General features: G+C 46.3%; 1 protein-coding gene across 9 annotated transcripts in view; it reads left to right on the top strand.

The window, feature by feature from the left end:
- The window catches only part of LOC137434498 (E3 SUMO-protein ligase PIAS2), a 221,979-nt gene that overhangs the window by 85,816 nt on the left and 109,494 nt on the right, over positions 1-26,669 (top strand). Inside the window, exons 1-2 of one of the 9 annotated variants that reach the window (XM_078785611.1) lie at positions 14,304-14,391; positions 25,658-26,052. The exons of 2 other annotated variants lie outside the window; for them this stretch is intronic. In XM_078785611.1, coding sequence (XP_078641737.1) covers positions 25,678-26,052 — 375 coding nt within the window. In that variant the 5' untranslated portion in view covers positions 14,304-14,391; positions 25,658-25,677. Of the gene's footprint in view, positions 1-14,300; positions 14,536-25,364; positions 26,098-26,669 lie in introns of those variants that run through there. 6 more of the 9 variants (XM_068127567.2, XM_068127573.2, XM_068127574.2 and 3 more) reach the window with 6 other exon arrangements.

Genomic DNA, 26,669 nt, shown 5'->3' with positions numbered 1-26,669 from the left:
AATGTTTCAATGCAGTGTTTCATGGCTATCAGTGTTTCATGTTTCAATGCAGTGTTTCATGGCTATCAGTGTCTCATGTTTCAATGCAGTGTTTCATGTTTTCATGTTTCAATGCAGTGTTTCATGGCTATCAGTGTTTCATGTTTTCATGTTTCAATGCAGTGTTTCATGGCTATCAGTGTTTCATGTTTTCGTGTTTCAATGCAGTGTTTCATGTTTTCATTTTTCAATGCAGTGTTTCTTGGCTATCATGGTTGCATGTTTTCATGTTTCAATGCAGTGTTTCATGGCTGTCAGTGTTTCATGTTTTCGTGTTTCAATGCAGTGTTTCATGTTTTCACGTTTCAATGCAGTTTTTCATGTTTTCATGTTTCAATGCAGTGTTTCATGTTTTCGTATTTCAATGCAGTGTTTCACGTTTTCATGTTTCAATGCAGTGTTTCTTGGCTATCAGTGTTTGATGTTTTCATGTTTCAATGCAGTGTTTCATGGCTATCAGTGTCTCATATTTCAATGCAGTGTTTCATGTTTTCATGTTGCAATGCAGTGTTTCATGGCTATCAGTGTTTCATGTTTTCATGTTTCAATGCAGTGTTTCATGGCTATCAGTGTTTCATGGCTATCAGTGTTTCATGTTTCAATGCAGTGTTTCATGTTTTCATGTTTCAATGCAGTGTTTCATGGCTATCAGTGTTTCATGGCTATCAGTGTTTCATGTTTCAGTGCAGTGTTTCTTGGCTATCAGTGTTTGATGTTTTCATGTTTCAATGCAGTGTTTCTTGGCTATCAGTGTTTCATGTTTTCATGTTTCAATGCAGTTTTCAATGTTTTCATGTTTCAATACAGTGTTTCATGGCTATCAGTGTTTCATGGCTATCAGTGTTTCATGGCTATCAGTGTTTCATGGCTATCAGTGTTTCATGTTTCAATGCAGTGTTTCATGGCTATCAGTGTCTAATGTTTCAATGCAGTGTTTCATGTTTTCATGTTTCAATGCAGTGTTTCATGGCTATCAGTGTCTCATGTTTCAATGCAGTTTCATGGCTATCAGTGTTTCCTGGCTATCAGTGTCTCATGTTTCAATGCAGTGTTTCTTGGCTATCAGTGTTTCATGGCTATCAGTGTCTCATGTTTCAATGCAGTGTTTCTTGGCTATCGGTGTTTCATGTTTTCATGTTTCAATGCAGTGTTTCTTGGCTATCAGTGTTTCATGTTTTCATGTTTCAATGCAGTTTTTCATGTTTTCATGTTTCAATGCAGTGTTTCATGGCTATCAGTGTTTCATGGCTATCAGTGTTTCATGTTTGAATGCAGTGTTTCATGGCTATCAGTGTTTCATGTTTGAATGCAGTGTTCATGGCTATCAGTGTTTCATGTTTGAATGCAGTGTTCCATGGCTATCAGTGTTTCATGTTTGAATGCAGTGTTTCATGGCTATCAGTGTTTCATGTTTGAATGCAGTGTTTCATGGCTATCAGTGTTTCATGTTTGAATGCAGTGTTCATGGCTATCAGTGTTTCATGGCTATCAGTGTTTCATGTTTGAATGCAGTGTTTCATGGCTATCAGTGTTTCATGTTTGAATGCAGTGTTCATGGCTATCAGTGTTTCATGTTTGAATGCAGTGTTCATGGCTATCAGTGTTTCATGTTTGAATGCAGTGTTTCATGGCTATCAGTGTTTCATGTTTGAATGCAGTGTTTCATGGCTATCAGTGTTTCATGTTTGAATGCAGTGTTCATGGCTATCAGTGTTTCATGGCTATCAGTGTTTCATGTTTGAATGCAGTGTTTCATGCCTCTCAGTGTTTCATGTTTGAATGCAGTGTTCATGGCTATCAGTGTTTCATGTTTGAATGCAGTGTTCATGGCTATCAGTGTTTCATGTATGAATGCAGTGTTTCATGGCTTTTTTTTTTTTTTTGGTATACAAGATCGAGGCTCGTGAAAGAGCTAACATTAATCACACAAAAAGACAAACCGACACACAAAACACAAAAAACAAGGGGAGCGGCAGACAAGATGGGGAGAGAGGGGGAAGGACACAAAAGAGAGGGTGAAGAGGGGGAAGGACACAAACACAACATTTGAGAGCAGGGACATCGGGAGGACTTGGGGGGAGGTGGGAGAGGAATAAGACATATGAACACTGCAAGGACTTTGGGGTGAATTACCGGGGGTAGAAAAGATCAAGGTTTTCGATGGGGGAAGATAAGAGATGGTGGTGAACAGCTGTTTTAAAGACCTGGAGGGAGGAGTGGGATTGAAGGGAGTGGGGGAGTTTGTTCCAGAGGCGGGAGAAAAGGGGAATGAAAGAGTGAAGGTGAGCAGAGAGCCTAGACTTTGGCAGTTTAACCATAAGAGGGTTGCAGGCAGATCTTGTGCGACCTGTAGGAATATTTGGGGGACAGAGCCCAGAGAGAGCTGGGGGGGCAAGGCCGGAGAGGAGTCGGTAGAAGACAGAAAGACCACCAACCTGCCTGCGGTGAGTGAGTGAAAGGCCCTCGGTGTTGACTATATCGCAGGAGATTCCAATGATTCTGAAAGCTTTGGCCTCAACAGCGTGAAGCCGAGCAAGGTGTGAGGCAGGAGCACCAGCCCAGATGGCTATCAGTGTTTCATGTTTGAATGCAGTGTTCATGGCTATCAGTGTTTCATGTTTGAATGCAGTGTTTCATGGCTATCAGTGTTTCATGTTTGAATGCAGTGTTCATGGCTATCAGTGTTTCATGTTTGAATGCAGTGTTTCATGGCTATCAGTGTTTCATGTTTGAATGCAGTGTTCATGGCTATCAGTCTTTCATGTTTGAATGCAGTGTTTCATGGCTATCAGTGTTTCATGTTTGAATGCAGTGTTTCATGGCTATCAGTGTTTCATGTTTGAATGCAGTGCTTCATGGCTATCAGTGTTTCATGTTTGAATGCAGTGTTTCATGGCTATCAGTGTTTCATGTTTGAATGCAGTGTTCATGGCTATCAGTGTTTCATGTTTGAATGTAGTGTTTCATGGCTATCAGTGTTTCATGTTTGAATGCAGTGTTTCATGGCTAACAGTGTTTCATGTTTGAATGCAGTGTTTCATGGCTATCAGTGTTTCATGTTTGAATGCAGTGTTTCATGGCTATCAGTGTTTCATGTTTGAATGCAGTGTTCATGGCTATCAGTGTTTCATCTTTGAATGCAGTGTTTCATGGCTATCAGTGTTTCATGTTTGAATGCAGTGTTTCATGGCTATCAGTGTTTCATGTTTGAATGCAGTGTTTCATGGCTATCAGTGTTTCATGTTTGAATGCAGTGTTTCATGGCTATCAGTGTTTCATGTTTGAATGCAGTGTTTCATGGCTATCAGTGTTTCATGTTTGAATGCAGTGTTCATGGCTATCAGTGTTTCATGTTTGAATGCAGTGTTTCATGGCTATCAGTGTTTCATGTTTGAATGCAGTGTTTCATGGCTATCAGTGTTTCATGTTTGAATGCAGTGTTCATGGCTATCAGTGTTTCATGTTTGAATGCAGTGTTTCATGGCTATCAGTGTTTCATGTTTGAATGCAGTGTTCATGGCTATCAGTGTTTCATGTTTGAATGCAGTGTTTCATGGCTATCAGTGTTTCATGTTTGAATGCAGTGCTTCATGGCTATCAGTGTTTCATGTTTGAATGCAGTGTTTCATGGCTATCAGTGTTTCATGTTTGAATGCAGTGCTTCATGGCTATCAGTGTTTCATGTTTGAATGCAGTGTTTCATGGCTATCAGTGTTTCATGTTTGAATGCAGTGTTTCATGGCTATCAGTGTTTCATGTTTGAATGCAGTGTTTCATGGCTATCAGTGTTTCATGTTTGAATGCAGTGTTTCATGGCTATCAGTGTTTCATGTTTGAATGCAGTGTTTCATGGCTATCAGTGTTTCATGTTTGAATGCAGTGTTTCATGGCTATCAGTGTTTCATGTTTGAATGCAGTGCTTCATGGCTATCAGTGTTTCATGTTTGAATGCAGTGTTTCATGGCTATCAGTGTTTCATGTTTGAATGCAGTGTTTCATGGCTATCAGTGTTTCATGTTTGAATGCAGTGTTTCATGGCTATCAGTGTTTCATGTTTGAATGCAGTGTTTCATGGCTATCAGTGTTTCATGTTTGAATGCAGTGTTTCATGGCTATCAGTGTTTCATGTTTGAATGCAGTGTTTCATGGCTATCAGTGTTTCATGTTTGAATGCAGTGTTCATGGCTATCAGTGTTTCATGTTTGAATGCAGTGTTTCATGGCTATCAGTGTTTCATGTTTGAATGCAGTGTTCATGGCAATCAGTGTTTCATGTTTGAATGCAGTGTTTCATGGCTATCAGTGTTTCATGTTTGAATGCAGTGTTTCATGGCTATCAGTGTTTCATGTTTGAATGCAGTGTTTCATGGCTATCAGTGTTTCATGTTTGAATGCAGTGTTTCATAGCTATCAGTGTTTCATGTTTGAATGCAGTGTTTCATGGCTATCAGTGTTTCATGTTTGAATGCAGTGTTTCATGGCTATCAGTGTTTCATGTTTGAATGCAGTGTTTCATGGCTATCAGTGTTTCATGTTTGAATGCAGTGTTTCATGGCTATCAGTGTTTCATGTTTGAATGCAGTGTTTCATGGCTATCAGTGTTTCATGTTTGAATGCAGTGTTTCATGGCTATCAGTGTTTCATGTTTGAATGCAGTGTTTCATAGCTATCAGTGTTTCATGTTTGAATGCAGTGTTTCATGGCTATCAGTGTTTCATGTTTGAATGCAGTGTTTCATGGCTATCAGTGTTTCATGTTTGAATGCAGTGTTTCATGGCTATCAGTGTTTCATGTTTGAATGCAGTGTTTCATGGCTATCAGTGTTTCATGTTTGAATGCAGTGTTTCATGGCTATCAGTGTTTCATGTTTGAATGCAGTGTTTCATGGCTATCAGTGTTTCATGTTTGAATGCAGTGTTTCATGGCTATCAGTGTTTCATGTTTGAATGCAGTGTTTCATGGCTATCAGTGTTTCATGTTTGAATGCAGTGTTTCATGGCTATCAGTGTTTCATGTTTGAATGCAGTGTTTCATGGCTATCAGTGTTTCATGTTTGAATGCAGTGTTTCATGGCTATCAGTGTTTCATGTTTGAATGCAGTGTTTCATAGCTATCAGTGTTTCATGTTTGAATGCAGTGTTTCATGGCTATCAGTGTTTCATGTTTGAATGCAGTGTTTCATGGCTAACAGTGTTTCATGTTTGAATGCAGTGCTTCATGGCTATCAGTGTTTCATGTTTGAATGCAGTGTTTCATGGCTATCAGTGTTTCATGTTTGAATGCAGTGTTTCATGGCTATCAGTGTTTCATGTTTGAATGCAGTGTTTCATGGCTATCAGTGTTTCATGTTTGAATGCAGTGTTTCATGGCTATCAGTGTTTCATGTTTGAATGCAGTGCTTCATGGCTATCAGTGTTTCATGTTTGAATGCAGTGTTTCATGGCTATCAGTGTTTCATGTTTGAATGCAGTGCTTCATGGCTATCAGTGTTTCATGTTTGAATGCAGTGTTTCATGGCTATCAGTGTTTCATGTTTGAATGCAGTGTTTCATGGCTATCAGTGTTTCATGTTTGAATGCAGTGTTTCATGGCTATCAGTGTTTCATGTTTGAATGCAGTGTTTCATGGCTATCAGTGTTTCATGTTTGAATGCAGTGTTCATGGCAATCAGTGTTTCATGTTTGAATGCAGTGTTTCATGGCTATCAGTGTTTCATGTTTGAATGCAGTGTTTCATGGCTATCAGTGTTTCATGTTTGAATGCAGTGTTTCATGGCTATCAGTGTTTCATGTTTGAATGCAGTGTTTCATGGCTATCAGTGTTTCATGTTTGAATGCAGTGTTCATGGCTATCAGTGTTTCATGTTTGAATGCAGTGTTTCATGGCTATCAGTGTTTCATGTTTGAATGCAGTGTTTCATGGCTATCAGTGTTTCATGTTTGAATGCAGTGTTTCATGGCTATCAGTGTTTCATGTTTGAATGCAGTGTTTCATGGCTATCAGTGTTTCATGTTTGAATGCAGTGTTTCATGGCTATCAGTGTTTCATGTTTGAATGCAGTGTTTCATGGCTATCAGTGTTTCATGTTTGAATGCAGTGCTTCATGGCTATCAGTGTTTCATGTTTGAATGCAGTGTTTCATAGCTATCAGTGTTTCATGTTTGAATGCAGTGTTTCATGGCAATCAGTGTTTCATGTTTGAATGCAGTGTTTCATGGCTATCAGTGTTTCATGTTTGAATGCAGTGTTTCATGGCTATCAGTGTTTCATGTTTGAATGCAGTGTTTCATGGCTATCAGTGTTTCATGTTTGAATGCAGTGCTTCATGGCTATCAGTGTTTCATGTTTGAATGCAGTGTTTCATAGCTATCAGTGTTTCATGTTTGAATGCAGTGTTTCATGGCTATCAGTGTTTCATGTTTGAATGCAGTGTTTCATGGCTATCAGTGTTTCATGTTTGAATGCAGTGTTTCATGGCTATCAGTGTTTCATGTTTGAATGCAGTGTTTCATGGCTATCAGTGTTTCATGTTTGAATGCAGTGTTTCATGGCTATCAGTGTTTCATGTTTGAATGCAGTGTTTCATGGCTATCAGTGTTTCATGTTTGAATGCAGTGTTTCATGGCTATCAGTGTTTCATGTTTGAATGCAGAGTTTCATGGCTATCAGTGTTTCATGTTTGAATGCAGTGCTTCATGGCTATCAGTGTTTCATGTTTGAATGCAGAGTTTCATGGCTATCAGTGTTTCATGTTTGAATGCAGTGTTTCATGGCTATCAGTGTTTCATGTTTGAATGCAGTGTTTCATGGCTATCAGTGTTTCATGTTTGAATGCAGAGTTTCATGGCTATCAGTGTTTCATGTTTGAATGCAGTGTTTCATGGCTATCAGTGTTTTCATGGCTATCCTGACACCATTCATAGCTTATCATGTTGTCGTTACCATCGGAGCCAATAAGCATTGTTTTCATCGTTTACGAAAGAAAAGAAAAAAACGTTCATTCAGTTCGTTCGTTTGATGGAATTAAATCTGCATTTGAAAAATGACTTTTAATTTAGCGTCTCCCAACTTTCATGAGGTTTTTGGTTCCATTTTTATTCATGATCACGAGTTTATGAAGCTCCGGAATAATAAATGATTTCTTTGGCGAGGGTTCACTGTTTTTTGGGGGGAGGGTTTTGGGGTTTTTAAAAACTCCATAAGAATTGCTCTTGGAAAAACAAATTGGGGAGCAGCGCCAAGGTCAATAAAAAGGTGTTCAAAAGTGAAGACACCAGTGATTGACTGACACCTGTGTCAAGCGATCTTCTTTTTGATAGGTTGGAAGTTCTAAGTGTTGGGTAAAGTTCTCCTTTCAGTTTTGTATAAATGTCTGTCAAGTCCTTGTGTAACTTTTATAGCGTTTGATGTACACAAGGCAGAAAGAAACAGTAAATGGAATTTGAAATCACAATTCGTGAAGTTTTGTTGATGTTGTCATTGCTGTTGCTGGATATTAATGTTATGAATTCCCCTGGGTTTATTGACAAGTTGACATTTCCTGATGAGGCAACTTCTCCATCGGTGCTAAAGTCAACAACCACAATTACCACATCTGCTTCCCAAACTACAACGATTAAACTCCTCCCTTTCCTTGCGTCATTAGACTCCCTGCCATTGTGCTTGGAATTTGCGCTCCTTGAATGGACTTCGAGCTGTGATCACAAATAAAATTCGTGAAATTACTCAGCGGACAACTGGGGAGTGTTTTCACCAGGTTGGAAAATCCGATTGAACCATCTATTACGAAAGATGGCGGATATGTTGAAGCTTAAACATAATTGAACTGTTTTGAGTAATTTTAACTTTATGAATTATAATTTTATGAAGTGATATATATGGGAAAATTACATGCCCAGAGCAGGAAACAAACCCCAGAGCAGGAATCGAACCCCAGACCAGGAATCGAACCCCAGACCAGGAATCGAACCCCAGACCAGGAATCGAACCCCAGAGCAGGAATCGAACCCCAGAGCAGGAATCGAACCCCAGAGCAGGAAACAAACCCCAGACCAGGAATCGAACCCCAGACCAGGAATCGAACCCCAGACCAGGAAACAAACCCCAGAGCAGGAATCGAACCCCAGAGCAGGAATCGAACCCCAGACCAGGAATCGAACCCCAGACCAGGAAACAAACCCCAGAGCAGGAATCGAACCCCAGAGCAGGAATCGAACCCCAGAGCAGGAATCGAACCCCAGACCAGGAATCGAACCCCAGAGCAGGAATCGAACCCCAGACCAGGAATCGAACCCCAGACCAGGAATCGAACCCCAGACCAGGAAACAAACCCCAGACCAGGAAACAAACCCCAGAGCAGGAAACAAACCCCAGAGCAGGAAACAAACCCCAGAGCAGGAAACAAACCCAGACCAGGAAACAAACCCCAGACCAGGAAACAAACCCCAGAGCAGGAAACAAACCCCAGAGCAGGAAACAAACCCCAGAGCAGGAAACAAACCCCAGAGCAGGAATCGAACCCCAGACCAGCAATCGAACCCCAGACCAGGAATCGAACCCCAGACCAGGAAACAAACCCCAGACCAGGAAACAAACCCCAGACCAGGGAACAAACCCCAGACCAGGAAACAAACCCCAGAGCAGGAAACAAACCCCAGAGCAGGAAACAAACCCCAGAGCAGGAAACAAACCCCAGACCAGGAAACAAACCCAGACCAGGAAACAAACCCCAGACCAGGAAACAAACCCCAGACCAGGAAACAAACCCCAGACCAGGAAACAAACCCCAGACCAGGGAACAAATCCCAGAGCAGGAAACAAACCCCAGAGCAGGAAACAAACCCCAGAGCAGGAAACAAACCCCAGACCAGGAAACGAATCCCAGACTAGGAAACAAACCCCAGACCAGGAAACAAACCCCAGACCAGGAAACAAACCCCAGACCAGGAAACAAACCCCAAAGCAGGAAACAAAGCCCAGACCAGGAAACAAACCCCAGACCAGGAAACAAAGCCCAGACCAGGAAACAAACCCCAGACCAGGAAACAAACCCCAGACCAGGAAACAAACCCCAGACCAGGGAACAAATCCCAGAGCAGGAAACAAACCCCAGAGCAGGAAACAAACCCCAGACCAGGAAACAAACCCCAGACCAGGGAACAAACCCCAGAGCAGGAAACAAACCCCAGAGCAGGAAACAAACCCCAGAGCAGGAAACAAACCCCAGAGCAGGAAACAAACCCCAGACCAGGAAACAAACCGCAGACCAGGAAACAAACCCCCAGACCAGGAATCGAACCCCAGACCAAGAAACGAATCCCAGACCAGGAATCGAACCCCAGACCAGGAAACAAACCCCAGACCAGGAAACAAACCCCAGACCAGGAAACAAACCCCAAAGCAGGAAACAAAGCCCAGACCAGGAAACAAACCCCAGACCAGGAAACAAACCGCAGACCAGCAAACAAACCCCCAGACCAGGAATCGAACCCCAGACCAGGAATCGAACCCCAGACCAGGAAACAAACCCCAAAGCAGGAATCGAACCCCAGACCAGGAAACAAACCCCAGACCAGGGAACAAACCCCAGACCAGGGAACAAACCCCAGACCAGGAAACAAACCCCAGAGCAGGAAACAAACCCCAGAGCAGGAAACAAACCCCAGAGCAGGAATCGAACCCCAGACCAGGAATCGAACCCCAGACCAGGAATCGAACCCCAGACCAGGAAACAAACCCCAGACCAGGAAACAAACCCCAGACCAGGGAACAAACCCCAGACCAGGGAACAAACCCCAGAGCAGGAAACAAACCCCAGAGCAGGAAACAAACCCCAGAGCAGGAAACAAACCCCAGACCAGGAAACAAACCCAGACCAGGAAACAAACCCCAGACCAGGAAACAAACCCCAGACCAGGAAACAAACCCCAGACCAGGAAACAAACCCCAGACCAGGGAACAAATCCCAGAGCAGGAAACAAACCCCAGAGCAGGAAACAAACCCCAGAGCAGGAAACAAACCCCAGACCAGGAAACGAATCCCAGACTAGGAAACAAACCCCAGACCAGGAAACAAACCACAGACCAGGAAACAAACCCCAGACCAGGAAACAAACCCCAAAGCAGGAAACAAAGCCCAGACCAGGAAACAAACCCCAGACCAGGAAACAAAGCCCAGACCAGGAAACAAACCCCAGACCAGGAAACAAACCCCAGACCAGGAAACAAACCCCAGACCAGGAAACAAACCCCAGACCAGGGAACAAATCCCAGAGCAGGAAACAAACCCCAGAGCAGGAAACAAACCCCAGACCAGGAAACAAACCCCAGACCAGGGAACAAACCCCAGAGCAGGAAACAAACCCCAGAGCAGGAAACAAACCCCAGAGCAGGAAACAAACCCCAGAGCAGGAAACAAACCCCAGACCAGGAAACAAACCGCAGACCAGGAAACAAACCCCCAGACCAGGAATCGAACCCCAGACCAGGAATCGAACCCCAGACCAAGAAACGAATCCCAGACCAGGAATCGAACCCCAGACCAGGAAACAAACCCCAGACCAGGAAACAAACCCCAGACCAGGAAACAAACCCCAAAGCAGGAAACAAAGCCCAGACCAGGAAACAAACCCCAGACCAGGAAACAAACCGCAGACCAGCAAACAAACCCCCAGACCAGGAATCGAACCCCAGACCAGGAATCGAACCCCAGACCAGGAAACAAACCCCAAAGCAGGAAACAAAGCCCAGACCAGGAAACAAACCCCAGACCAGGAAACAAACCGCAGACCAGGAAACAAACCCCCAGACCAGGAATCGAACCCCAGACCAGGAATCGAACCCCAGACCAGGAAACGAACCCCAGACCAGGAATCGAACCCCAGACCAGGAAACGAACCCCAGACCAGGAAACAAACCCCAGACCAGGAAACAAACCCCAGACCAGGAAACAAACCCCAGACCAGGAAACGAATCCCAGACCAGGAAACAAACCCCAGACCAGGAAACAAACCCCAGACCAGGAAACAAACCCCAGACCAGGAAACAAATCCCAGACCAGGAAACAAACCCCAGACCAGGAAACAAACCCCAGACCAGGAAACAAACCCCAGAGCAGGAAACAAACCCCAGAGCAGGAAACAAACCCCAGAGCAGGAAACAAACCCCAGACCAGGAAACAAACCGCAGACCAGGAAACAAACCCCCAGACCAGGAATCGAACCCCAGACCAGGAATCGAACCCCAGACCAAGAAACGAACCCCAGACCAGGAATCGAACCCCAGACCAGGAAACAAACCCCAGACCAGGAAACAAACCCCAGACCAGGAAACAAACCCCAGACCAGGAAACAAACCCCAAAGCAGGAAACAAAGCCCAGACCAGGAAACAAACCCCAGACCAGGAAACAAACCGCAGACCAGGAAACAAACCCCCAGACCAGGAATCGAACCCCAGACCAGGAATCGAACCCCAGACCAGGAAACAAACCCCAAAGCAGGAAACAAAGCCCAGACCAGGAAACAAACCCCAGACCAGGAAACAAACCGCAGACCAGGAAACAAACCCCCAGACCAGGAATCGAACCCCAGACCAGGAAACGAACCCCAGACCAGGAATCGAACCCCAGACCAGGAAACGAACCCCAGACCAGGAAACAAACCCCAGACCAGGAAACAAACCCCAGACCAGGAAACAAACCCCAGACCAGGAAACGAACCCCAGACGAGGAATCAAACCCCAGACGAGGAAACAAACCCCAGACGAGGAAACAAACCCCAGACCAGTAAACAAACCCCAGACCAGGAAACAAACCCCAGACCAGGAAACGAACCCCAGACCAGGAATCGAACCCCAGACCAGGAAACGAACCCCAGACCAGGAATCGAACCCTCCTCCCCTCCCGCCCCTCCCTCCTCCTCACCCTCCCTCCCCCTCACCCTCCCTCCCCCTCACCCTCCCTCCCTCTCCCCCTCCCTCCCTCTCCCCCTCCCTCCCTCTCCCCCTCCCTCCCTCACGCCTCCCTCGTCCCCTCACCGGCCCGCCCTCCTCTCCCTCACCCTCCCTCCCTCTCCCTCCCTCTCCCTCACCCTCCCTCCCCTCTCCCTCACCCTCCCTCCCTCTCCCTCACCCTCCCTCCCTCTCCCTCACCCTCCCTCCCTCTCCCTCACCCGCCCTCCCTCCTCCCTCTCCCACCCTCCCTCCCTCCCTCACCCTCCCTCCCTCTCCCTCACCCTCCTCCCTCCCCCTCAACCCTGCCTCCCTCTCTCGCTCCCTCACCCTCCCTCCCTCTCCTCACCCTCCCACTCCCTCACCCTCCTCACCCTCCCTCTCCCTCACCCTCCCTCTCCCGCGCACCCCTCCCTCCCCTCACCCTCCTCCCTCTCCCTCACCCTCCCTCCCTCACCCTCCTCCCTCTCCCTCACCCTCCCTCCCTCTCCCTCACCCTCCGCACCCTCTCCCTCACCCGCCCGTCCCTCTCCCTCTCCCTCACCCTCCCTCTCATCCTCCCTCTCCCTCACCCTCCCTCTCATCCTCCCTCTCCCTCACTCATCTCCCTCCTCACCCTCTTACTCTCTCCCTCCTCACCCTCCCTCCCTCCCTCACCCTCCCTCTCTCTCCTCCCCCTCCCTCTCTCTCCCTCCCTCACCCTCCCTCTCCCTCCCCCTCCCTCACCCTCCCTCTCCCTCCCTCACCCTCCCTCTCCTCCCTCACCCTCCCTCTCCCTCCCTCACCCTCCCTCTCCCTCCCTCCCTCACCTCCCTCCCTCACCCTCCCTCACCCTCACCCTCCCTCACCCTCCCTCTCCCTCACCCTCCCTCACCCTCACCCTCCCTCACCCTCACCCTCCCTCACCTTCACCCTCCCTCTCCTTCACCCTCCCTCACCCTCCCTCTCCTTCACCCTCCCTCTCCCTCACCCTCCCTCTCCCTCTCCCTCACCCTCCTCATCCTCCCTCATCCTCCCTCTCCCTCCCTCATCCTCCCTCACCCTCCCTCACCCTCCCTCACCCTCCCTCACCCTCCCTCTCCTCCCTCACCCTCTCCCTCCCTCACCCTCCCTCTCTCACCCTCCCTCCCTCTCCTCCCTCATCCTCCCTCCCTCTCCCTCCCTCACCCTCCCTATACCCTCCCTCACCCTCCCTATACCCTCCCTCACCCTCCCTCTCCCTCCCTCACCCTCCCTCTCCCTCCCGCACCCTCCCTCTCCCTCCCTCACCCTCCCTCTCCCTCCCTCACCCTCCCTCACCCTCCCTCCCTCTCCCTCCCTCACCCTCTCCCTCCCTCACCCTCCCTCTCCCTCCCTCTCCCTCCCTCACCCTCCCTCTCCCTCACCCTCACCCTCCCCTCTCCCTCACCCTCCCTCTCCTCACCCTCCCTCACCCTCCTCACCTCCCTCTCCCTCACCCTCCCTCTCCCTCACCCTCCCTCACCCTCCCTCTCCCTCACCCTCACCCTCCCTCTCCCTCCCTCACCCTCTCCCTCCCTCCACTCCCCTCTCCCTCCCTCACCCTCCCTCTCCCTCCCTCACCCTCCCTCCCTCACCCTCCCTCACCCTCCCTCTCCCTCCCTCACCCCTCCCTCACCCTCCCTCCCTCACCCTCCCTCACCCTCCCTCCCTCACCCTCCCTCCCTCACCCTCCCTCACCTCCCTCCCTCACCCTCCCTCACCCTCCCTCACCCTCCCTCACCCTCCCTCTCCTCCCTCACCCTCCCTCACCCTCCCTCACCCTCCCCTCTCCCTCCCTCACCCTCCCTCTCCATCCCTCACCCTCCCTCTCCCTCCCTCACCCTCCCTCTCCCTCCCTCACCCTCCCTCTCCTCCCTCACCCTACCTCTCCCTCCCTCTCCCCTACCTCTCCCTCCCTCTCCCTCCCTCTCCCTCCCTCTCCCTCCCTCTCCCTCCCTCTCCCTCCTCTCCCTCACCCTCACTCTCCCTCACCCTCACTCTCCCTCACTCTCCCTCACCCTCACTCTCCCTCACCCTCATCCTCACCCTCCCCTCTCTCCGTACCTCCCTCCCTCTCGTTCCTCCCTTTCTTTCATTCATCACTTTCTTTCTTTCCTCATTTTTTTTATCTCTTTCTTTCCTCCTTATTTCTTTCCTCCCTTCGCATTGCATGCAGCCCCTTCTCGGAGAAGAGAAGGCTTCTCCTCTCTCGTCTCGACCCCTCCCGTCTCATCCTGTCCTCTCCCCTTCCGTTAAATTCCGTGCCTCCCCTTCCGTTCAGTCCACCTCCTCCCTTTCCTCCGTTTCCTTCCTCCCCTTCGGCATGACGTCGGGCCTGGCACGTGACCACCGTTCAATTCTCACGGACGATGTAGCCGCAAAATGGCGGACAGCGCCGAGCTCAAGGTATTCTAATCCGGATAGGTATCCTCCGCCGGTTTCCCGCGTGTTTTCCCCATTTGCCTCCGGGGGCGAAGATTCTGCGGGAGGCTGGGCGAGCCGAGCAGTCACGTGGCCCTGCGATCGTCCTGGGGCATTTTGGACGTGGGAGTAAGAAACAGGGGAACGGGACTAGGCCCGTCTGTATGTATGTGTGTGTTTATATATGTGTGTGTGTATGTAATTGTGTGTGTGTGTATATCTGAGTGTGTGTGTATGTATATATAAAAGAGTGTGTGAGTGTGAGACAGAGGGAACATTGAGTTGGGGGTGAAACCGCTGCTGTTCTTTGTGCCTCCGTACTCGGGTTAAATGGAAACGTGACGGGGACACGGAGCCCGTTTGGTGAGCACCTTTACTAGAGGAAGGTAAGGGACAGGTGTGCGCGGCGCTGTGTCAGAGTTTGAGGCCGGACAGGTTGTTTTACATCTCGTGTTCATTTCGTTGCCTCCACAAAGCGACTGCTGATCTCTAACGTTGTGCTTATCCTGGTGATGACGCGTCTCGTTTCTCTCTCACCGTCCGGACGACGAACGTTGTGGCGTCTCTAGCGCGGAACCTTCAGCACCACCTGCAAGTCCGAGCGCTCTCGTCGTTCCGGGTGTCCTGTTTTTGTCCGCCCGGACCCGTGAGGGAGAACACGTGTTTGCAACTTTTCCCGCGGAAAGATCGCTTGTTCCACTTTTACTGCGAGCTTTGTGTGCGATTGTCTCGTGAGGTAAAGGTAGTGTAACAGGTAAATCTGAGGCGTGTGTCCTGCCTTACCTGCTTCCAGTGTTGTATTATTTAATTTAGTTGTGGGGGAGATGGGACAAGGTGCTCCGGACCGCCCCCAATCTAGCAGGTATTCATGACCAATGATTCGTATTAATGGATAATCACCGTTAGTTACCTCTTGATATCGTTAACACCACTTTTACACATGTATTCTCGGTTCACAATCAATTGCTGTTAGGTGAGTGTTACATGTGTTACTTTATACACGGAACACGTTATTTGTCTCGTCCTTAATGTGTCTGTGATTTCCGGGTCTCCGTTCCTCGCATGAGTTTTGCATTGGGTAGCTGTTAACTAGATAACTTATCTGGTAAACTAGATAACTTGTTTTCTGGTAAACTAGATAACTTGGTAGCTGGTAACTAGATAACTTGGTAGCTGGTAACTAGATAACTTGGTATCTGGTAAACTAGATAACTTGGTAGCTGGTAAACTAGATAACTTGGTAGCTGGTAAACTAGATAACTTGGTAGCTGGTAAACTAGATAATTTGATATCTGTTAAACTAGATAACTTGGTAGCTGGTAAACTAGATAACTTGTAGCTGGTAAACTAGATAACTTGTAGCTGGTAAACTAGATAACGTGATAGCTGGTAAACGAGATAACTTGTAGCTGGTAAACTAGATAACTTGTAGCTGGTAAACCAGATAACATGGTAGCTCGTTAACTAGATAACTTGTAGCTGATAAACTAGATAACTTGTAGCTGGTAAACTAGATAACTTGTAGCTGATAAACTAGATAAATTGTAGCTGGTAAACTAGATAACTTTGTAGCTGGTAAACGAGATAACTTGTAGCTGGTAAACTAGATAACCTGCAGCTGGTAAACTAGATAACTAGTAGCTGGTAAACTAGATAACTTTGTAGCTGGTAAACTAGATAACTTGGTAGCTGGTAACTAGATAACTTGGTATCTGGTAAACTAGATAACTTGGTAGCTGGTAAACTAGATAACCTGGTAGCTGGTAAACTATATAACTTGGTATCTGGTAAACTAGATAACTTGGGAGCTGGTAAACTAGATAACTTGGTAGCTGGTAAACTAGCTAACTTGGTAGCTGGTAAACTAGATAACTTGTAGCTGGTAAACTAGATAACTTGGTAGCTGGTGAACTAGATAACTTGGTATCTGTTAAACTAGATAACCTGGTAGCTGGTAAACTAGATAACTTGTAGCTGGTAAACTAGATAACTTGTAGCTGGTAAACTAGATAACTTGTCGCGGGTAAACTAGATAACTTGGTAGCTGGTAAACGAGATAACTTGTAGCTGGTAAACTAGATAACTTGTAGCTGGTAAACTAGATAACTTGTAGCTGGTAAACTAGATAACTTGTCGCTGGTAAACTAGATAACTTGGTAGCTGGTAAACGAGATAACTTGTAGCTGGTAAACTAGATAACTAGTAGCTGGTAAACTAGATAACTTTGTAGCTGGTAAACTAGATAACTTGGTAGCTGGTAAACGAGACGACTTGGTAGCTGGTAAACGAGATAACTTGGTAGCTGGTAAACTAGATAACTTGGTAGCTGGTAAACTAGATAACTTGGTAGCTGGTAAACTAGATAACTTGGTAGCTGGTAAACTAGATAACTTGGTAGCTGGTAAACTAGATAGCCTGTAGCTGGTAAACTAGATAACTTGTAGATGGTAAACTAGATAACTTGTAGCTGGTAAACTAGATAACTTGTAGCTGGTAAACTAGATAACTTGGTAGCTGGTAAACTAGATAACTTGTAGCTGGTAAACTAGATAACTTGTAGCTGGTAAACTAGATAACTTGTAGCTGGTAAACTAGATAACTTTGTAGCTGGTAACAAGATAACTTTGTAGCTGGTAAACGAGATAACTTGTAGCTGGTCAACGAGATAACTTGTAGCTGGTAAACTAGATAACTTGTAGCTGGTAAACGATAACTTGTAGCTGGTAAACTAGATAACTTGTAGCTGGTAAACAAGATAACTTGTAGCTGGTAAACTAGATAACTTTGTAGCTGGTAAACTAGATAACTTGTAGCTGGTAAACGAGATAACTTGTAGCTGGTAAACGAGATAACTTGTAGCTGGTAAACTAGATAACTTGTAGCTGGTAAACTAGATAACTTGTAGCTGGTAAACTATATAACTTGTAGCTGGTAAACTAGATAACTTGTAGCTGGTAAACTAGATAACTTTGTAGCTGGTAAACTAGATAACCTGTAGCTGGTAAACTAGATAACTTGTAGCTGGTAAACTAGATAACTTGTAGCTGGTAAACTAGATAACTTGTAGCTGGTAAACGAGATAACTTGTAGCTGGTAAACTAGATAACTTGTAGCTGGTAAACTAGATAACTTGTAGCTGGTAAACTAGATAACTTGTAGCTGGTAAACTAGATAACTTTGTAGCTGGTAACTAGATAACGTAGCTGGTAAATGAGATAACTTGTAGCTGGTAAACTAGATAACTTGTAGCTGGTAAACTAGATAACTTGGTAGCTGGTAAACTAGATAACTTGGTAGCTGGTAAACTAGATAACTTGGTAGCTGGTAAACTAGATAACTTGGTAGCTGGTAAACTAGATAACTTGGTAGCTCGTAAACTAGATAACTTGTAGCTGATAAACCAGATAACTTGTAGCTGATAAACTAGATAACTTGTAGCTGGTAAACCAGATAACTTGTAGCTGGTAAACTAGATAACTAGTAGCTGGTAAACTAGATAACTTTGTAGCTGGTAAACTAGATAACTTGGTAGTTGGTAAACGAGACGACTTGGTAGCTGGTAAACGAGACGACTTGGTAGCTGGTAAACTAGATAACTTGGTGGCTGGTAAACTAGATAACTTGGTGGCTGGTAAACTAGATAACTTGGTGGCTGGTAAACTAGATAACTTGTAGCTGGTAAACTAGATAACTTGGTAGCTGGTAAACTAGATAACTTGGTAGCTGCTAAACTAGATAATTTGGTAGCTGGTAAACTAGATAACTTGGTAGCTAGTAAACTAGATAACTTGGTAGCTGGTAAACTAGATAAGCTGGTAAACTAGATAACTTGGTAGCTGGTAAACTAGATAACTTGGTAGCTGGATAGCTGGTAAATTAGATAACTTGGTAGCTGGGTAGCTGGTAAATTAGATAACTTGGTAGCTGGGTAGCTGGTAAATTAGATAACTTGGTACCTGGGTAGATGGTAAATAAGATAACTGGGTAGCTGGTAAATTAGATAACTTGGTACCTGGGTAGTTGAGTAGCTTGGTAGCTGGTAAATCAGATAACTTGGTAGCTGGGTAGCTGGTAAATTAGATAACTTGGTAGCTGGGTAGTTGAGTAGCTGGGTAGCTGGTAAATTAAATAACTTGGTAGCTGGGTAGCTGGTAAATTAGATAACTTGGTAGCTGGGTAGCTGGTAAATCAGATAACTTGGTAGCTAGGTAGCTGGTAAATTAGATAATTAGATAACTTGGTAGCTGGGTAGTTGAGTAGCTTGGTAGTGGTGTAGATGAGCAGCTTGATAGCTGGGTAGCTGGTAAACTAGATAGCTTGGTAGCTGGGTAGATGAGTATCTGGGTAGATGAGTATCTGGGTAGGTGAGTAGCTGGATAGATGAGTAGATGGGTAGCTTGGTAACTGGATGGATGAGTAGCTGGGTAGATGAGTAGCTTGGTAGCTGAATAGATGAGTAGCTGGTAGATGAGTCGTTTGGTAGCTGGATAGATGAGTAGAAGGGTATATGAGTAGCTTGGTAGCTGGATATGAGTAGCTGGGTAGATGGGTAGCTGGATGTATGAGTAGCTGGATGTATGAGTAGCTGGGAGATGAGTAGCTTGATGTTTGAGTAGCTGGATGTATGAGTAGCTGGATAGATGAGTAGCTGGATGTATGAGTAGCTGGATGTATGAGTAGCTTGATATATGAGTAGCTGGGAGATGAGTAGCTGGATGTATGAGTAGCTGGATGTATGAGTAGCTGGGAGATGAGTAGCTTGATGTTTGAGTAGCTGGATGTATGAGTAGCTGGATAGATGAGTAGCTGGATGTATGAGTAGCTGGATGGATGAGTAGCTGGATGTATGAGTAGCTGGATGTATGAGTAGCTGGGAGATGAGTAGCTTGATGTTTGAGTAGCTGGATGTATGAGTAGCTGGATAGATGAGTAGCTGGATGTATGAGTAGCTGGATGTATGAGTAGCTTGATATATGAGTAGCTGGGAGATGAGTAGCTTGGAAGCTGGATGTATGAGTAGCTGGATGTATGAGTAGCTGGATGTATGAGTAGCTGGATATATGAGTAGCTTGATGTATGAGTAGCTGGATGTATGAGTAGCTGGATGTATGAGTAGCTGGATGTATGAGTAGCTGGATGTATGAGTAGCTGGATGTATGAGTAGCTGGATGTATGAGTAGCTGGATGTATGAGTAGCTGGATGTATGAGTAGCTGGATGGATGAGTAGCTGGATGGATGAGTAGCTGGATGTATGAGTATCTGGATGTATGAGTAGCTTGATATATGAGTAGCTGGGAGATGAGTAGCTTGGTAGCTGGATGTATGAGTTGCTGGATGTATGAGTAGCTGGATGTATGAGTAGCTGGATATATGAGTAGCTGGATATATGAGTAGCTGGGAGATGAGTAGCTTGATGTATGAGTAGCTGGATGTATGAGTAGCTGGATAGATGAGTAGCTGGATAGATGAGTAGCTGGATAGATGAGTAGCTGGATGTATGAGTAGCTGGATGTATGAGTAGCTGGATAGCTGAGTAGCTGGATGTATGAGTAGCTGGATGTATGAGTAGCTGGATGTATGAGTAGCTTGATATATGAGTAGCTGGGAGATGAGTAGCTTGGTAGCTGGATGTATGAGTAGCTGGGAGATGGGTAGCTTGGTAGCTGGATGTATGAGTAGCTGGATGTATGAGTAGCTTGATATATGAGTAGCTGGGAGATGAGTAGCTTGATGTATGAGTAGCTGGATGTATGAGTAGCTGGATAGATGAGTAGCTGGATAGATGAGTAGCTAGATGTATGAGTAGCTTGATATATGAGTAGCTGGGAGATGAGTAGCTTGGAAGCTGGATGTATGAGTAGCTGGATGTATGAGTAGCTGGATGTATGAGTAGCTGGATGTTTGAGTAGCTGGATGTATGAGTAGCTGGATGTATGAGTAGCTGGATGTATGAGTAGCTTGATATATGAGTAGCTGGGAGATGAGTAGCTTGGTAGCTGGATGTATGAGTAGCTGGATGTATGAGTAGCTGGATGTATGAGTAGCTGGATGTATGAGTAGCTGGATGTATGAGTAGCTTGATATATGAGTAGCTGGGAGATGAGTAGCTTGGTAGCTGGATGTATGAGTAGCTGGATGTATGAGTAGCTGGATGTATGAGTAGCTGGATGTATGAGTAGCTTGATATATGAGTAGCTGGGAGATGAGTAGCTTGGTAGCTGGATGTATGAGTAGCTGGATGTATGAGTAGCTGGATAGATGAGTAGCTGGATAGATGAGTAGCTGGATGTATGAGTAGCTGGATGTATGAGTAGCTTGATATATGAGTAGCTGGGAGATGAGTAGCTTGGAAGCTGGATGTATGAGTAGCTGGATGTATGAGTAGCTGGATGTATGAGTAGCTGGATAGATGAGTAGCTGATAGATGAGTAGCTTGGTGCTTCCACTTTGGAAGCTACTTGATGAGTGGCTTGGACGAATCACTTTGTTTGTCATTGGTTCCTTCCGTTTGTGTGTATTGTGTTCGTTTTATTACTGCTCGTCCGGTTGACACTCTTTACTCGGCATGGTGTTCATCTTCCCACCATAATGTGTTTGCACAAGTGTAATATTGTTCACACGTGTAATACGTTCAGTGTGACAGACCAAAGGTGCTTGGGTTACCTTGAAGCTCCGTCTATCCTGGGTTCCATATTCCGACCCGACGACAATAGGTGTGCGCCGTCCCTCGCACGGACGTTAAGTCGGGCGTCCCGCCTGCTTCCATTAGTTGTTGGACGTCAGAAACGTCACGACGTCGTTTGCGAAGAATACGCGAGTTATCGCCGGCATCCTGAATAAATTCGGGTTGGGGTTCCTGCCAGGCCTGGCCGACCGGTTCCTGAAAGACTTGCACGAAAAACTTTCTTCGGCGGACCCCGCAAGAAGGTGGACTATGGGGGTCGTACAGGTAGCCATGGTGGTACGGTAGTGCATGATTGTCGAGGCACGTTCAAAAAGTTCTCGGAACGTTACATATTATTTTTTATTTTCAAAATGCATTTGTTTAGAAAACATATTTTGTTACTAATTGTATGTTCTTGAATAAATCAATTAAAACAAACGATGGTGTTTTTAGGGGACTATCGTGGGTACTGCATGTCGTTCGTACGAGAAACACCTTTTGTTTTATCATCATGAGTGATGACGTCACGTCCATGACAGTGACGTTCAAAGGTGGAAATGAAGGTAAAGGGAAATCCGAATGGAGGAGCTTGTTGAATGTTTTAACTGTTTGCTGTGTTTGTGCAGCAATCTCTGAGGTTTGTGTTGCTGCCAAGTTCGATTACTAAGCCTGGATTATCGCTTATTACCATACATGGTGCAGTAAATACAATGGTTGGTGTAATTGAGTGACGTCATACCGTTGTGGTTTATAAATGTCAAAACTGTTCACGCATCATCTATCTATAATTCCAGTAATCTCTGTGTGTCTGTATGCGACCGCTGTTTCTCGACAACTACCGGTCCGATATACTTGAAACTTGCCAGGTATATTGCTGGGGACCCGAGGATGTGCCTTTTCAAGGTTTCATATTAATCGGACAAGTAGTTAGCGAGCTATGTCCAAAAAACGATTCGACCAATCAGAGAGCAGCGAGCTATCACGTGTGCCGAACGTGGCGAACAGACTCTGCCTCGGACGGCACATTTGAGAGCGTATTCATTTATTTCACGTTGGCAAACTATGTTGGCGCTATGTTGGCGTTAAACTATGTTTTAAAACGAATTAAAACTACTTTGCGATTCATCGTAACTGCGATTCGTAACTGCCGTTCGCTTTGGCTTTGCGAATGGACAAACCATTTCATGTAAATAGAGGGGGGGGATTGTCACCGTACTCGCAAGCCGTTCGCTTTGGCTTTGCGAATGGACCAAACCATTTCATGTAAATAGAGGGGGGGGGGGATATAATTTTAGATATATATATAGTACGGGCATGCCCTAGTCTATCTATAATTCCAGTAATCTCTGTGTGTGTGTGTGTGTGTGTGTGTGTGTTGTGTGTCTGTCTGTATGCGGCCGCTGTTTCTCGACAACTACCGGTCCGATATACTTGAAACTTGCCAGGTATATTGCTGGGGACCCGAGGATGTGCCTTTTCAAGGTTTGAAATTAATCGGACTAGTGGTTCCCAAGGTATGGTCACCGTACTCGCAAGCCGTTCGCTTTGGCTTTGCGAATGGACCAAACCATTTCATGTAAATAGAGGGGGGGGGGGGGTTCTGTGGTCGTTACTGCCACGTGGTTTCAAAGTCGAATGGACCAAACCATTTCATGTAAATAGAGGGGGGGGGGGGGGGGGTTCTGTGGTCGTTACTGCCACGTGGTTTCAAAGTTTTTTTTTGTTGTTGTTGTTTGCACGCATGTTTTTTTGCACGCACGTACGGGCAAGCACGTACGTGCGGGCACGCCCTAGTCTCTATAATTCCAGTAATCTCTGTGTGTCTGTGACCGCTGTTTCTCGATAACCACTGGTCTAATCTAATCGAAACTTGCCAGCTATATTGCTGGGGACCTGAGGATGTGCCTTTTCAAGGTTTCATATTAATCGGACAAGTGGTTGCCAAGTCATGGCCATTTATTTAGCAAACACATACATAGGGCGCCGCCTTGTGGTCACCCCTCCCCCCCTTCTTCACCAACTTGGACCACGTGCGTAATGGCGTTCTGCGCAGCGGCACACGGCCACGAAACGAGCAGGGGAGATCATCGGCAGAACGCAACCTCGACTGCAGGTGTCCAGTGTCGGTTTTGGAGAGAGAGATTGGGGATTTTGAAGGGGGCCTATTGTTATCTATCTATAATTCCAGTAATATCTCTCTCTGTGTGTGTGTGTGTGTGTGTGTGTGTGTGTGTGTGTGTGTGTGTGTGTGTGTGTGTGTGTGTGTGTGTGTGTGTGTGTGTGTGTGTGTGTGTGTGTGTGTGTGTGTGTGTGTGTGTGTGTGTGTCTGTGTGTTTGTCTGTGACCGCTGTTTCTCGACAACTACCGGTCCGATATACTTGAAACTTGCCAGGTATATTGCTGGGGACCCGAGGATGTGCCTTTTCAACGTTTCATATTAATCGGACAAGTAGTTAGCGAGCTATGTCCAAAAAACGATTCGACCAATCAGAGAGCAGCGAGCTATCACGTGTGCCGAACGTGGCGAACAGACTCTGCCTCGGACGGCACATTTGAGAGCGTATTCATTTATTTCACGTTGGCAAACTATGTTGGCGCTATGTTGGCGTTAAACTATGTTTTAAAACTAATTAAAACTACTTTGCGATTCATCGTAACTGCGATATGCGACCTTCCGGACAGTCAAATGAGGACGTCACTTCCGGACTTACGGATAGTCATAGTGACGACGTACTGATGCTGAACGTGGCGAGCAGACGCTGTAAGGTACGATCGATTGTAGTACACGTTTATAATAACTCTGCCGATACAGGCCCGATTAACTGCAGCGCCATCCGAGCTGCGGCGTCGGGACGATACATTCATTGTACGGTCACATCACGCACTTACGGGCACGCCCATGGGCCCATGGGCACGCCCATGCATGCATGGGCGAAGACATTTTTTATTTTTATTTTGGCAAGGAACGGGCACCCACGGGCACGGGCACGTCCTAGTCTATCTATAATTCCAGTAATCTCTGTGTGTGTGTGTGTGTGTGTGTGTGTGTGTCTGTGTGTCTGTGTGTCTGTGTGTCTGTGTGTTTGTCTGTGACCGCTGTTTCTCGACAACCACGGGTCCGATATACTTGAAACTTGCCAGGTATATTGCTGGGGACCCGAGGATGTGCCTTTTCAACGTTTCATATTAATCGGACAAGTAGTTACCGAGCTATGTCCAAAAAACGATTCAACCAATCAGAGAGCAGCGAGCTATCACGTGTGCCGAACGTGGCGAACAGACTCTGCCTCGGACGGCACATTTGAGAGCGTATTCATTTATTTCACGTTGGCAAACTATGTTGGCGCTATGTTGCCGTTAAACTATGTTTTAAAACTAATTAAAACTACTTTGCGATTCATCGTAACTGCGATTCGTAACTGCCGTTCGCTTTGGCTTTGCGAATGGACCAAACCATTTCATGTAAATAGAGGGGGGGGGGGGGTTGTCACCGTACTCGCAAGCCGTTCGCTTTGGCTTTGCGAATGGACCAAACCATTTCATGTAAATAGAGGGGGGGGGGGGGGGGGATATAATTTTAGATATCTATCTATAATTCCAGCAATCTCTGTGTGAATGTCTGTGTGTCTGTGTGTGTGTTTGTCTGTGACCGCTGTTTCTCGACAACCACGGGTCCGATATACTTGAAACTTGCCAGGTATATTGCTGGGGACCTGAGGATGTGCCTTTTCAAGGTTTCATATTAATCGGACAAGTAGTTACCGAGCTATGGCGATTTAGCCGTTCGCCGTTCGCTTTGGCTTTGCGAATGGACCAAACCATTTCATGTAAATAGAGGGGGGGGGGGGGGGGGGTTCTACCGTACTCGCAAGCCGTTCGCTTTGGCTTTGCGAATGGACCAAACCATTTCATGTAAATAGAGGGGGGGGGGGGGGTTCTGTGGTCGTTACTGCCACGTGGTTTCAAAGTTTTTTTTTTGCACGCACGTACGGGCAAGCACGTACGGGCAAGCACGTACGTACGGGCACGTCCTAGTATATATAGTACGGGCATGCCCTAGTCTCTATAATTCCAGTAATTTCTGTGTGTCTGTGACCGCTGTTTCTCGACAACCACTGGTCTGATCTAATCGAAACTTGCCAGATATATTGCTGGGGACCTGAGGATGTGCCTTTTCAAGGTAGAGCGAAGACCGAAGCAACGGTGAAAGTTTAAAAAAAAGTTTTTTAAAAGTTTTTTTTAATTTAAAGTTGTTTTTTTTTGCACGCACGGTCACGCTAGAGCGAAGGAACCGCCTGTGTGTTTGTTGTTTCTGCCTCGGGGTTTGAAAGGTTTTTGTTTTATTTTTCTTTCTTCTCTTTTTGTGCTTCTCCTTGCGATGGAGTAGCAAAAAGGCAAAATATGTTGGCGCTAATAGAATAATTGGCCAATAAAACTAATTTGCGATTAATCGTAACTGCGATATGCGACCTTCCGGACAGTGAGGACTTAACTTATGGATAGTGACGACTTACTGTCTCGATTGTATCTATACTGTCGTATCTGCCTTATACTTACTGTCTATATACTTACTGTCTATATTATAGATTGATTGGAGTTAAACACGATGCCCCAATCCATTCGTCGTTTACGAGAGCGAAGGAGGGAAACTGCGCGTCGTGCTCGCGCTATGGAATCTGAGGAGGCACGAGCTGCTCGCCTGAAACGCGATGCTACGCGCATGGCAAGGCGTCGTGCAGACGAAACGGATGAAGCACGAGCTGCTCGCTTGGCAGACAACACTGAACGCGAGGCACGGCGTCGTGCTCGCGCTATGGAATCTGAGGAGGCACGAGCTGCTCGCCTGAAACGCGACGCTACGCGCGAGGCAAGGCGTCGTGCAGCTGAAACAGATGAAGCACGAGCTGCTCGCTTGGCAGACAACACTGAACGCGAGGCAAGGCGTCGTGCAGAACAAACGGATGAACGGATGAGAACAAACGTACGGGCACGCACTAGTTACATCAATTGGGGAACACGAATGAAGGTGACACGTGTGGAGTGGTGTGTTTTGTGGGATGTATGAGGGAATATGTGGATGTGTTACGGGGTGTGTGAGAGGGAATCTGTGTGTTAATGTTATGGGGTGTGTGAGAGGGAATCTGTGTGTTATGGGGTGTGTGAGAGGGAATCTGTGTGTGTGTTATGGGTTGTGTGAGAGGGAATCTGTGTGTGTGTTATGGGGTGTGTGAGAGGGAATCTGTGTGTTATGGGGTGTGTGAGAGGGAATCTGTGTGTGTGTTATGGGGTGTGTGAGAGGGAATCTATGTGTTATGGGTTGTGTGAGAGGGAATCTGTGTGTGTGTGTTATGGGGTGTGAGAGAGGGAATCTGTGTGTTATGGGGTGTGTGAGAGGGTATCTGTGTGTTATGGGGTGTGTGTAAGAGGGAATCTGTGTATGTTGTGGGTGCCTGACAGGGAGTGGGTGCAAGATGCATAAACTTGGGTACTTATTGTGCGAGAGGTAGTGTGCATATAGGGTACGTGACATGGGAGAGGTAGTGTGAATGCAGGCAGGGTATGTTGTATGGTAGACGCCATGTGTATGCAGGGTACATA

Source organism: Myxine glutinosa, chromosome 10 (genome assembly GCF_964187855.1).
Source record: "Myxine glutinosa chromosome 10, kmMyxGlut1.1, whole genome shotgun sequence".
NCBI lineage: Eukaryota > Metazoa > Chordata > Myxini > Myxiniformes > Myxinidae > Myxine > Myxine glutinosa.
This window is presented reverse-complemented; position numbering and strand designations above follow the sequence as displayed.